Here is a 14,289-nt window from a genome sequence, read left to right as displayed (position 1 = left end):
GACTTGGAGGATGAATCCGTAGCACCTGTAGATTGATTTTCTTCTAACTCCTCATTGTCTTCGGTATCCTCGTAATAATCAAATTCGGTAGTACCCCGCAATGCTTTATTCATCACTTTTTTGCTCATAAATTGATGTATTTCCTTACGATTTTCTTATGTGGTGTTAGGGCATTTAACCACATCGTCGTAACTCTCAACTAAATGTTGTTTTAACCTCTTGACCCCAGAATGCATTTGTCTATGACAAAGAGCGCATTCAATTAAATCTTTGTTATTTAAATCTGGCCAAAATCCATATTTCCATCCCCGATAAGATGATTTGGCCTTTCTTGCTGGATCCTTTGATAAATATTAAATATTTTCGTTATTAACCATTAAATTAGAATTAGTAAAAAAAAATATATATAAAATAAAATGCATAAATAATAAGGCGATTATTAAAATATGAATAGAATTAATACAAAAACCAACTTACTTAAAAATAAATCATTAAAATGAAATAAGTTAAATTAGAATTATAAAATCCATTCACAAAAAAATAGTTTTATATAAAACACTTATTTATATATATATATAATTGCCTACAAATTCAATACATATATATAGTTGCCTACCAGTACAATCCAACTAATATATTAATATTATATATAACACACCAACGAAACAATACATTATATATATTGTTTGGTAATTGAGTAAAAGATATAATCACGCACTTTGTTATTCTATAGCTTCAACGTAATATTCACTAGCATAGTTCATGAATAATAATAAAAAAGTTAAACTATTTTTTTAATCCCATAACTTGATCCCTTTATCATTTTAGTCTCGTAAGTGGAGTCTGTCGCAAACTAGTCCTATAAGTGAAAAATTTTCGCTGTTTTAGTCCTCCGGTGTCGGAGACCCCCACGTGGCTCGCCGGAGGTGACGTGTTCGCCAGGTCAGCGACATCTGACGGACACGTGAATTTATTTATTTTTTCATTTTTTTTATTTTTTTAATTTTGTTTTAATTAGACAAAATAAAAAAATACAAAAAAAATAAAATAAAAGAAATGGACACGTCACCTCGCCACGCAGGCATCTCCGGCGCCGGAGGCCTAAAACAGCGAAAATCTTTCACTTACGAGACTAGTTTGCGACATGCTCCACTTACAAAACTAAAGTGATAAGGGGTCCAATTACGAGACTAAAAAAGCAATTTACCCTAATAAAAAATTCTGAACTAAATATATACACTCTTCACGAGAGAAGAATAATTATTAATATAAAGTACTAACCACTAAATTCTGCATAATATATAATAAAAAATTGTATGTATATAAATATATATATATATCATATACTAACATAACACTATGCACTAGAAACTAATCTAACACACAGCACTAGAAAAAAATAATAATATAAAATATTGCACTAACTCCTCTCCACTAATTCCTCACCAGCACTAGTTCATTAATAATAATAAAAAAATTATATATATATATATCATATACTACCCTACAACAAAATTAAACCCACAACTTAAGGTTCTTATCCAACGATGGAAGCCGGACGGAAGACAGAGGCGGATGGCAGCGGCAACATAATCGGGTGGGACTAAGCTAACAGAGGTAAGATTGGATTTAAATAAAGTTGAATTTAGGGCTTGGTGAATTTAGAATATATTTAAACTCTAATATGGGTTTAAGAATTAGATTAGGTTGAATATAGTGCCTTAAGCTTGGGCTTGTCGATATATGGCGATACGGTGTCGCCAAAGGGACGCCCGGATGCTGTTCGGTGAGGCTACCTTTTATGGCCGGGATGATACACCGCCAAGACGATTAGGCATCGCCATGACAACTTGATATTTTGTATATAAAATTAATATTTAGTATAATATTAAAAATAAAAATAAAAATAAAAAATATTTAGTTTGAACGACAAAAATTGAAGGGGTTTGGATTTTGAGTTGGGATTTGAATAGTAAAAATTTTGAATTTAAACATAAATAAGTGTTGATGTTATGGTTTGAATGTAAAATTGATTTTTAGTATAATATAAAAAATAAAAATTAGGTGTCTGATTTGATGTTTTTTTAGAGAAAAAATTGAATGAATAGTGTAAATTAAATCTAATTCCCCCGTGGATTGAATTGATTTTGCCAAAAAAAAACGATGTGTTTCCTCTTGATATTTGATTTTCGATTTTACTATTTTAATTATTTTTTAAAACAAAAATATTGAATCTACTATTTATTTTTTATTTATTATATTATATTAAAATTAAATTTTATATTCAAAATATCATATCAATACATATCTATATCATATCATACAACTATTTTAATTCACATTTTACTATTCAAAATCAAAATCCAAAACCAAAATCTTATAAGTCACACATGCATGTGTTTTTGGGATAACAAGGTATTTGATAATGAATTGTTCATTGATTGAATATAACTAGCATGTCTCTTGTGCATTGCACAATTTATATAAATTATTGAAATAATATAAAATAAATAATTGATTATATTGATAAACATTTTATAGAAATATACAAATATTTTTATGATCAATCAACAATTAATACAAAATTTCCTATGTAATAATATATATGTAAATTTATAAGCACAATTTATAAAAATGTCAATAAATTTCAGTATTAATGTGTATCATATTCTGTCGTATATTTAAAGAAGATATTAGTATCATTTTTTTTGTCATGTAATTAACAATTGAGATATTAGCATGTTAAAATAATTAATAATGAAATACTTCATCCGTCTGCCTCACATTTAACTTTTACATCATTGTACTTAAACATTAAAAATATTCTTATATTTGTACAATTTTTTTGTACAAATATCTTTTTATTAGTATTACAAAAGATATTAACGGAAGTATATTTTTAATTTTTTTTTTTAATTTGTACTACGTTTAAATATAATAATTAATATTTAAATATCAACACGTAAAAAGTAAATGAGATCCTTAGAGTCGGACGGACATAATAATATATATATATATATAAATTTATACATGTAAAACATGCATGATCAGTTGTTTGTACGAAAACTTTAAATTTGTACGATTTTTTATTGTCAAATTAATATAATGTGTATTTTTTGTATTTTGGTTTGAAAAAAAAATGTAAAGTATAGAAAATTATGTAAATAATATAAAAATAATAACTATATGTAGTATATTAATTTTTTTTTGAATAATATATTAAAATTTTTTTGTAGAAAAAAAAAAAACTCCTTAATATCTATATTGAAAATTGTATTTCTATATAGATGAATGATATATTTGCAGTGCAAACATACAATCTTTGTAAATTGATTTTCACATAAATTTATGCAATTATTACATATAGAACTTAAAAGAATTTAAAAATCAATATGATCAATTCGCCGAACAATATAAATTTTTTTTTGCATTATATAAGAAATAGAAAAATTAAAATTATGAGTTGAAAATCTTAATTATAAAGTAAACATATGTTGTATGATAATCATATAACAGTTTATTTAATATAATTATTCAAAAAAATATCAGATATAATTAATTGCACACAAGAATAACCACTAAAGTAAAATAGAAAATTAGTTTTTAAAGTTTACTTTTAATATATTTTCAAATGAGTAGATAATGATTTGTTTTAATTTCATATTGAAGATTTTATGAATACGTAAAAAGTGATTTAAATATAATATTTCTTATCTTTCGATTATCGTGTTTCGTTTACTCTAAATACGAGAATATAAGAGGAGTATAATTAATAAATAATAAAAAATGTATTAGTAAAAATAATTATCGTATAATAAAGATAATTTTAGATTAAAATAATTAATTAGTCTAATTAAAACTAAAAAAATTAAAAATTTAATATGTGATTAAACTATATAATTCTTTTTTAAAAAAAGTGACAAAATAAGCGAGACAGATTAAAATTAAAAGATAGATACGGTGAATGGTACAGAGGGAGTAATTAGCATTTATAATCATAAAAATATCAACTACAAATTATTTAAATTTATTCTTTTAAATGAAATTATAAAATAAAATTATATATAAAATTATTACTCCCTCGTCCCATAACAAGGTGTCAATTTACTATTTACATCATTATATTCAACATTAAAAATATTCTTATATTTATATAATTTTTTTTAGAAATGTCATTATATTAGCATTATAAAACACTAATAGAAGTATTTTTGTCATTTTTCTTTGATTTGTAATACGTTTTGATAATAATTAATATTCAAATGTCAACTCGTAAAAATAAATGAATACAAGAGAGGGAGTATATGTTTTTTAAATTAAAAACAGACTATTTTTAAAATTTAAAAAATTGACTAAAACTGCTTAAGAGTATTCCAATATATATAATTGAATATGATATACATGATAGATAAAAGTTAATAAATTTATATTAAATATTTCATTCGTCCTCTTTTAAGGATCACATTTACCTTTTGCGTCATTGTACTTAACATTAAAAATATTTTTATATTTGTATAATTTTTTTTACAAATATCATTCTATTAGTATTACAAGACACGTATTTTTGTAATTTTTTTCTTAATTTGTATTATATTTTGATATACAAATTAATATTTAAAAATCAACATACAAAAAATAAATAAAATACTTGTAGCCCAACGGAAGTAGTATAAATCAATAAAATAATATATTTTAATATTATCGGATTGAATATCTTTCAAAACAACGATAAGATCCAAAAATTCAGGAAAAAAATCATATAAAAAAAGAAAATGAGATTTGAATAATTTAGATATTAATCATTATAAATATTAAATTTATCAATAAAAAATATTACATGTAAAATAACTTAGATCTTGCAAAATATAAAAAATATCATATTAAATTATTTATATCGCAACTTATACAAAAATATCAAAATATAAAAAAATAAAAAATAATTTCCAGTAAAAAAAAAATTACATGCAAAACAAACAAAATTCACAATATTTATAAAATAAAAAGTAAAATAAAATTATATCAAATTATTAATATACAATAAAAGATATAAAAAAAGTCTACAGATTTTCTATATTTTAATACTCATTATACTTGAATATCTTCTCCAAAATGATCGGATCAAACAAATTTGAAAAGCAAAAACATATAACAAATATAAAATAACATCAAATTCTGCGCCAAATTATTTATATGTAGTAAAAGTAGAAATTAAGACTAGATCGATTTCTTATTTATTTAATATTGTAATTGAATATCTTTTTTAAAATATTGAGATGCAATAAATTTGGAGAAAAAAATTTATATAATAGCGCAATATGAAATTTGAGTACTTCAGAATTAACATCAAATAAATACAAATCAAATTAAAAAGTAAAAAATGCTAGAGAACTAATTAAATAATTTTTTAAACTTATAAAAAAAATCAAAATAGTAAACTTACACTTACGTTCTCCTTCTTTTGCTGTGTATTTTTTTGAAATCAAAATAATATAAAATAAAAAAATAATAATTTATCGAATTTGATGATTGATGTTATCTTCAATAGCATATGCTATAATTGACTGTTTCGATGAACATATTTGGACATCCAAATTGTAATTTTCTCCGAGAACTGTCAATTAATCTTGGAAATACAAAAGTATTAAATAACATAAATAGATTGAATAAGCTCAAACACAAAACAAAAAAACAAAAAAATGAAAAAAAAAGATTTAAAGATAAATTAAATTAGCAATATAATTTTCGATAAACATCTTTCAGCAGAGCGGCAACAATATCCTCAACTAGTAACAGATTCCACCTTTAGATGTATTGCACTTGAATTAAAAATCATGTATAAATAAAGTATATTGCAAAAGAATAGTAGAAAAAATAAATACACGTTCCGTCTCGCAAGAAGGTTGTCATGGTCTTTTTGCGTGTTGATATTTGAATATTAATTATTATATTAATATGCAACAGAAATTTAGAGAAAAATGTAAAAATACGTTTATTAGTACTTATAATACAAATACAATAATATTTGTCGAGTAAATTATTTAAACATAAGGATATTTTTAATGTTAAGTATAATGACGTAAAATCAAATGACAACCTTCTTGCGAGACGGATGAAGTAAAAGATTTCAAATATTAGAGAAAAATTCAAGAAAATATGAGCAACAAGAACGATCAATTTGTGAAGAATATATAAAAACAATAAGAACATGAGTTTCCAAACGGAATAAAAAATAAATTATAAATAAAGTGTATAAATCTAAAAACTGTATATACCCACTAAAACTATTTAAAAAGAATCGTAAAAATTAGTATTAATTGCAAAATACTAAGATCCCGTTTGAATTGACTTCTGAAAAGTATCTTTTTGCTTATAAGCAATTCGATTTTGTGTTTGGATTAATCATTATAAAAACAGTTTTTGATAAAAAAAATTATTTAAATGTACTAGAGTTGAAAGTTCTTTTAAACCGGTTAAATTACTCAAAACATGCTGTTAATATAGTTGTATTTTTCAACAAAACTTTTATAATTTATTTTAAATTTTATTAATTATATTTAAATATTTTAAATTAATGTATAAAAAAATATATTTTTAAAACTAGGTTAATTATTTTAAAATTTTATAAATTATATTTAACACTTCTGGTACAATTAAAAAATTTAGATATTGTTGTTTAAATTTGGTATTTTCAATTACAAATTTAAATTTTAATTCAATTATAACATATAAATTATAAAAAATGTAATATAATTATATTTTTTATTTTTTATTAGAATATAATACATAAATTAATTATTTTTACATTATTATTATTATTATTATTATTATTAAGGATAAACCAATAATTTTAACTAAAAATGCTTAAATTTATTTAAGAAGTTATCCTCAATATGCTTATGGAAACAAAACAAAAAAAAAAAAAAAAAAAAAAAATTCAGTGTCAAAGTTATCCTCAATATGCTTATACAAACAAGTACAAAGTGTTTTTTTAAAAAATAGAAATTAAAAGAATCTGCCAAAATTCAATCCAAACGAGGTAGTACTTTTAGACAGAAATCAATGCAAATAAGAAGTGTTTTTTTAAGAAATAGAAATCAAAAGCTCATGCCAAAAGTTAATCCAAGACTTTCAGGTACAATTTTACTATTTAAATTACAAATTTAACCTTAATAATAATAATAACTAATTAAATAAATAACATAAAATAAAGATAAAAATAATTCATTTATATAAAATTTAATTAGAATTGTATTTTAACTATTCATTTATATATTTTATTTTAATTAATTGAGAAAATTTATAATTGAAGATACCAAAATTTAAAAATATAAATTTTAATTATATAGTGGATAATTTAATATTTTTAAATATAATTTATAAAGTTAAAATAATTTTTAGAGTAAATTTTTTTTTATATTTAATTATATTTTTAATTTTCATTTTTATAAAAATAAAAATAAAAATATAATTTATACATAAAATTTACTAAATATATTTTTAATTATTTTAGATAATTTAAAATTTTTAAATACTCCTATAATTTATAACATACTAAAATAAATTATAAAAGTATAATAAAATATACATACTTTACTATGTCCTATATGGTAATTTAAACCGTTTAAAAGTACGTTCAACTTTATTATGTCGAAACAGTTTTTTACAAAAAAAAAAAAGTGCTTTTATAATTATATATTCAAATATAAAATGCTTGTTTTTGGCTTTTGATTTTACTTTTCACTTATATTTATTTTTTAAGCCAATCCAAATAGCCATGAATCCCCAACTATCATATAAAAATAGTAAAACAAAAAGAATTATCAAAAAATTAAAACTTATGTGTAACTTCAAAACTATAAATACCTCACTAATATATGCAATAAAAAAATCGTAAAACAAAAAAAAAAATCGCAAAAATCAAACAATGTAGTAATTAAATATTGACGTCAAATATATATATATATATGTATAGACATATAGATTATAATTTAGGCCAATCAAAAGGATCTTGCAAGATAGCGGACGGAGACTGCTTAGACCATCCGCATCCATAAAACTCTTTATGAGCTTCTTTTATCACTCTCCTCTCTTCCACGTCATATTCTTTCTCTGCCAACTCATGTAGAAATTTTTTATATTCACATCAAAGAAATTCTTTATACAAATTTTAATTTCCTTTTTATCTATATTATTAAGTTATCAATTTTTAAAATAATTTGAATAATAATAAGTTTATCTAATATACATATTTATAAATATTTATTTAATAATTTAATTTATAAATTATAACAAATATTTATTAATATGATTATTATTATTTTACTATTATTATTATTATGTTCTTGTTTTTAATTTTTTTCTAAGATTCAATTACATATTTAGTAATTATATATATTTTTAATTATTTTTGTAATTTATTGGATAAATTATAAGGTCATTACAAAATTAAATTATTTTTAATATTATTATTAAATAAGTATATTTAATTAAAATTTATTAAATAAAAATATATTAATATTTATTTATCATAATAATTAATTAGATTTGATTAAAAATATATATATATATTCAATATTGGTATATTTTTTTAAAAAATTTAAATTTTATATAATATAAAATAATAAAATGTTAATAATATAATTTAAATAAAATACATAAAAAATAATAAAGAATATATTAATTTTCTTTTTGTCATGTGTCCCAATTAACAACAACAACATTAACCACAACAACTTGGTGTCAGAAGTGCTGGACAAAGTTCCGGTGCTTTACTTCCTTATTTTGAAATTATTATTATTATTTTTAATATAAAAGATGACGTGGGACTTTTTCTGCTACAGAGAACCCCCGATGCAGATGCCCTTAAGAACATATGCAATGATTTTTATGCTCTTTGAGTTTTCTTTCTCCGTCACATCATACTAAGAACTCATCGATAATTTACCTAATTTTTTACTTACATTATAGAATAGAACTTTCACATTCTCCAATTTTTTTTATTCCACATTTATAAATTTATTATTTCATTTAATACAAATTTATATAATATACTTTGTAATATTTTATTTAATCGAATAATTTTAATATATTATTTAGTTATATAAAATTTTATGCTTATTTTATTATTAATGCAATATTTTAATTTATTTCTAATTAATGTATATTTTATACATTATATTTTATTAAATTAAATATAATTATTTGATAATAACATATATACATTGATAAAAATAAATTTATTAAAGTTATTATTAAAAGGTATAATTTTTTATAATACAATATTTAAAATTTAATAAGTTATATTATTTATTTGTAAAATTAAAATAATAAATTACACAATTTTATATATTATTTAATATGTTATCTAAATAAAAATTAATTAAGGATTCCTTATTTTTATTTACACATATATTTTTGTATTGTTTCTAAATATTTTGGATATCTTTATGCATATACCTATTTGTATAGATAGTTACAACATTGGAGTCCATGATAACTCATATAAATTTATATGTTACATTCCTATCAAATCTATAAAATATTATATAAATTAATAAAAAAGTAAATCAAACTATTAATGAAATTTATGAATTTTTTCGTTTGTAAGATTTAGATTAAATCTTACTATTTATCCAAAAATTTCCCTCTAAAAATATCAAATCAAACACTTATTTTTCATTTTTTATATTATATTAAAAATCAATTTTACATTCAAAACATCACATCAACACCTATTTATATCACATCATACAACTATTCAAATTCAAATTTTTTACTATTCAAATCTCAACTCAAAATCTAAAGCCCCAAACAAACACACCCATCTACCGGACGTTTTAAAATAAAAGAAATCAAATAAAATTTAATTGAATACTTTAGTCCACACGTCATGTAGGCTTGATTGGTCTTCTCACGTGTTTTAATTTATTTTTTTGATTATATGAAAAAACAAATATAAGTTGGAAAAAAAATAATAATAAATTCATCCCAAAAAAAAAATTCACAAATTGATTAGGTCATCTCCAACCTATTATTTTATTTTTACAACAGCTACATGTAGTTGATTTTAAGTAATTTTACTCCAAACACAATCTTTCATTTTTATTCTAAAAAATATATTATCTCTATATTCCTCTTTTATATCATTTTATATAACTTTTTATATTTATAAATTACACCATAAATTTAATTTGTTTTTACATTATCACTAAAAAAAATATAAAATTCATATTTTATTTATAAATTATACTATTACTTTTTATAAAATAAACAAGTTTTGGGGATGAGACGGCCGCGCGCAAGGACCTCAATTCTCATTAGGAGGTCAAACCAAGGACCTATGAAAGTCGTAGGTTGTCCACCAAGAAGGTGAAGTTCCCTTGATTGAAGGTTTCATTTGTTTTATGTATTGTGATTTTCATTCGTAAAAGACAAAGTTGTACTAATTTGGAAACATTGGGCAATTTACTAGCCTTGCCAAGGCTGAGGTTGAGGGTTCAAGTCCCTCCCCTCCGTCGTCCCACATAATTTGTAATTTTAATTATATTTTATCTAAATTCTCAAATTCTCCTATCTACAGTAATATGCCTATCTCTAAGAATCTCATGTAAAAATACATGTTGTAATACTAATAGGAGAAAATTTGTAAAAAAAATTATACAAATATAAATATATTTTTAATATTAAATATAATGATGCAAAAGATAAATATTCTTTAAAGGTGGACGGGACGGAAAGAGTTTAACTTTTAAAAATAGAAAATTACACAACACACTAAAAAAAATACAGAAAATATTCAACTCCAGTGGAGCTACAGTGTTACTCCAAAAATAAAATAACAATATAGCTATCTTCCAAAATGGGGTAAAAAAATGGGGTTGGATTGGAGCCCCAATTCTTTATAACTTATTAGAATTTCAAATCGGTTCTTTTTATATCCAATAATATGATTTTAAAATTAGAATGACTTCAAATTACTTAGCAATATGATTTTTTTTTTCTCACAATATATGACATTAAATACGTAAATATTACTATTTCGAAAAAATTTAAAAACTCTTGAACTTCCAAAATTTTTATTTAAAGAACCTAAATTCCTAAAAATAAGCTCAATTTTCTATCAATAGAGAGGGAACATATATATATATTCCATTAACAGTGATATGGAATTAAAATAATGGGTTGATAAAGATTACCATTATCCTAAAAAAAAAAACATATATTCATATTACTCAGCAAATTTCAATTCCTCAAAAATTCTAGTTCATCCGAAAATTTTATTTTCTTAAAATTAAAATATCTAATATTTTCAGTAGCATACTTATGTAACTATAAACCTTATCTAAGATAATAATATATTTTGTCCAGTAATAGAAGATATTGGGGTGTAAGAGTGGATTTGTAACTGTAGCCATGAGTTAAAATCCTAAAGCATTCGCAAAGAGGACAATTCTACTATTTGGCATATTGATTTCAAATTCACACAATATATATCCCTCGCCAAAAGGGAACATTTTTTTAAATAACAGACAATTAAAAGAAAAACGAGTACATTTCTGCATGAGATAAGGAGTGTTTGATTACCAAATATCCAATCAACCAAACATAATTTAGATATTAATTTCAATTCCTCTGAGAAATTCCAATTTCTTAAAAAAACTTTATGCGAACCAAACGGGCCTATGACTTCCTTCACACCTTAAATTCTTGCAAAATGTGGAAAAATATGATGAAAGTGACATAGGAAGCACCAAACTAGTGTCATTATTTCAACTTCAACATTCAGTGTGATGACCAAGTCTATCATTGATTAATTATTTCTAATATGCATGCAGACTGTTTTTTTGTTATCAGTTTATAATCTCTTTGATTTGTAGTTTTTCAATGGCTTCCACTGTTTCTGCAGTCTAATTTTTTCGAAGAAATTTGCCAAGAAATGATGGAGATGAGGAGGCTGCCCTTCACACATGGAGTTTTTTACATTTTGTGTCTGTCTCCCGCCATGACTCAATCAATCTCTTTGTCCAAACATGGCTGCCAACAAAAATGCGGGAACGTCACCATTCCTTATCCTTTCGGAATTGGTTCGAGATGCAGTGCAAATTCATCCTTCACAATGGTGTGTAATAACTCCACCCATCCTCCAAAGCCAATCTTGAGCAGTATTGATAATCTGGAAGTGCTGCAGATCTCCCTTAACGGCACAATCATTGTAAACCAACGTGTGTCGCCGCTAAATTGTTCTTACAAAGACTCAACACAACACGCTCAATCAATATCACTTTTGGGAAGTCCTTTTTACATCTCATCGAGGTATAATGCATTGATTAATCTGGGCTGCAGAAAAACAGTCTGGCTACTGCTCACCAGACCCAACAATACCATTAGAGGATGCATTACCCGTTGTCGAAGAAATTCAGCAGATACCACTTGCAATGGTGACAACTGCTGCGACATACCAATTCCTGCGCGACTCCAGGAGCTTCAGTTTGCATACCAAAGCACTCAAACTGTCGATGGTACTTTCTGTGGGTATGCCTTCCCTGTACAAAAAAAGAGGTTCTTGCGTAATGATCCTTTATTGAATTTATTCGACACTGATATAGGCTTTGCACCTCTAGTAATTGAGTGGGAATATTATGATCCAGTTGGTGCAATCTCTGGAACTATTTGCAATGATTCTGTCGATGTTGGTGAATACCTTGTTCCTTCCTTATCTAGATATTGCTACTGCAAGAATGGGTATGAAGGTAACCCATATTTACCTTGGGGATGCACTGATATCGACGAATGTAGCAATGCAACACTAAAGGAGAGGTACTGTGGAGGGGGAACTTGTGTCAACACTAATGGGAGTTACAAATGCTACAGGGAGTGGGATCATCATAATCTTAGTCCAGCTAACTTCAGAAATCGAATCACGATCACATTCACTGTGATTGGTAGCGTTTTTGGAGCACTCTGTTTGCTCTATGGGGTGTGGAGGTGTGGCAAATTTGTGAGTGAGGCAGTAAAAGGCATCCGTAGATACATGTTCTATAAGCGCAATGGCGGGTTGTTATTGGAGCAGCACTTGGCTTCGACTGAGAATGGGCTCGAGAGAACCAAGTTGTTCACTTCAAAGGAGCTCACACGCGCCACAGATCATTACAGTGAAAATCGTATACTTGGCCGTGGTGGTCAAGGAACCGTCTACAAAGGAATGCTGACTGACGGAAAGATTGTGGCTGTGAAGAAGTCGAAAAAGGTAGATGAAGGTGATGTTGAGGTGTTCATCAATGAGGTTGTTATTCTCTCCCAAATAAACCACAGGAATGTGGTCCGGCTGCTTGGCTGCTGTCTCGAGACAGAAGTACCTCTTCTCGTCTACGAGTTCATCCCAAACGGCACACTCTTCCACCATATCCATGAGCGGAGCGACGACCTCCCATTGACATGGGAAATGCGTATGCGAATTGCATCTGAAGTGGCCGGAGCACTTGCATACTTGCACTCTGCTTCATCTGCACCTATCTATCATCGCGATATCAAGTCGACGAATATACTCCTGGATGAAAAGTACCGAGCCAAGGTTTCAGATTTCGGGGCATCGAGGTCGGTCTCTATTGATCAAACACACGTCACTACAAGAGTGTTGGGCACATTCGGTTATCTCGATCCAGAGTATTTCCAATCGAGCCAGTTCACAGAAAAGAGCGACGTATACAGTTTTGGCGTGGTTGTGGTGGAGCTCTTGACTGGGGAGAAAGCAGTGACCTCAGTTAGAGCAGAATCGGGAAAGAGTTTGGCCACACATTTCTTGCATACAATGGAGGAGAATCAATTGTTCGACATCCTTGATTCAAGAGTCCTCAAAGAGGGTAAGGTACAAGACATTGTGGCTATTGCTGAACTTGCAAATAAATGTTTGCACTTGAATGGCAAGAAAAGGCCAACTATGAAGGAAGTTTCTGCTGATCTCCAAGGAATTCGAAGAGGAATGAACGACGACACGGTTTCAGTGCAACATCTTGATCACAACAGCATACTTAACCAATCAGTTGAGGTTTCGGATGCGTCATCCGACTTCTCGTTGTCCATCTACGCGAGCTCACAAGTCGATACGATCACCAATTACACACAACAGGTTGAAAGTCGAGTGCCTGATGAGCCTTGAAGAATGATATATGTTATATATATATATATATTCTATACTATAGCATGTTTAATTTCCATTTTTAAATTTTGTCGGATGCTGAATGATTGTCTCACCTAAAAACTCAAACCGGTAGGAAAACTTACCGTTATTCA

At 25.6% G+C, this 14,289-nt stretch overlaps 1 protein-coding gene across 4 annotated transcripts; it reads left to right on the top strand.

Moving 5' to 3' along the window:
- Nucleotides 1-1,414: 1,414 nt before the first annotated feature.
- Nucleotides 1,415-14,289, top strand: LOC127253085 (wall-associated receptor kinase-like 22). 4 transcript variants are annotated; one of them, XM_051277516.1, is made up of 3 exons: nt 1,415-1,617; nt 10,275-10,368; nt 11,906-14,289. In XM_051277516.1, the coding sequence occupies exon 3, from the start codon at nt 11,936-11,938 to the stop codon at nt 14,153-14,155; it is 2,220 nt and encodes a 739-aa protein (XP_051133473.1). In that variant the 5' UTR covers nt 1,415-1,617; nt 10,275-10,368; nt 11,906-11,935; the 3' UTR covers nt 14,156-14,289. The 4 variants fall into 4 exon arrangements, 2 of the variants coding, with proteins under 2 accessions (XP_051133473.1, XP_051133474.1); XR_007839205.1 differs by lacking the exons at nt 10,275-10,368; nt 11,906-14,289 and adding an exon at nt 1,707-3,021; XR_007839204.1 differs by lacking the exons at nt 10,275-10,368; nt 11,906-14,289 and adding an exon at nt 1,702-3,021.

This window comes from Andrographis paniculata, unplaced genomic scaffold, assembly GCF_009805555.1.
Source record: "Andrographis paniculata isolate CXL003 unplaced genomic scaffold, ASM980555v1 Contig49END, whole genome shotgun sequence".
In the NCBI taxonomy this organism is placed as follows: Eukaryota; Viridiplantae; Streptophyta; class Magnoliopsida; order Lamiales; family Acanthaceae; genus Andrographis; species Andrographis paniculata.
This window is presented reverse-complemented; position numbering and strand designations above follow the sequence as displayed.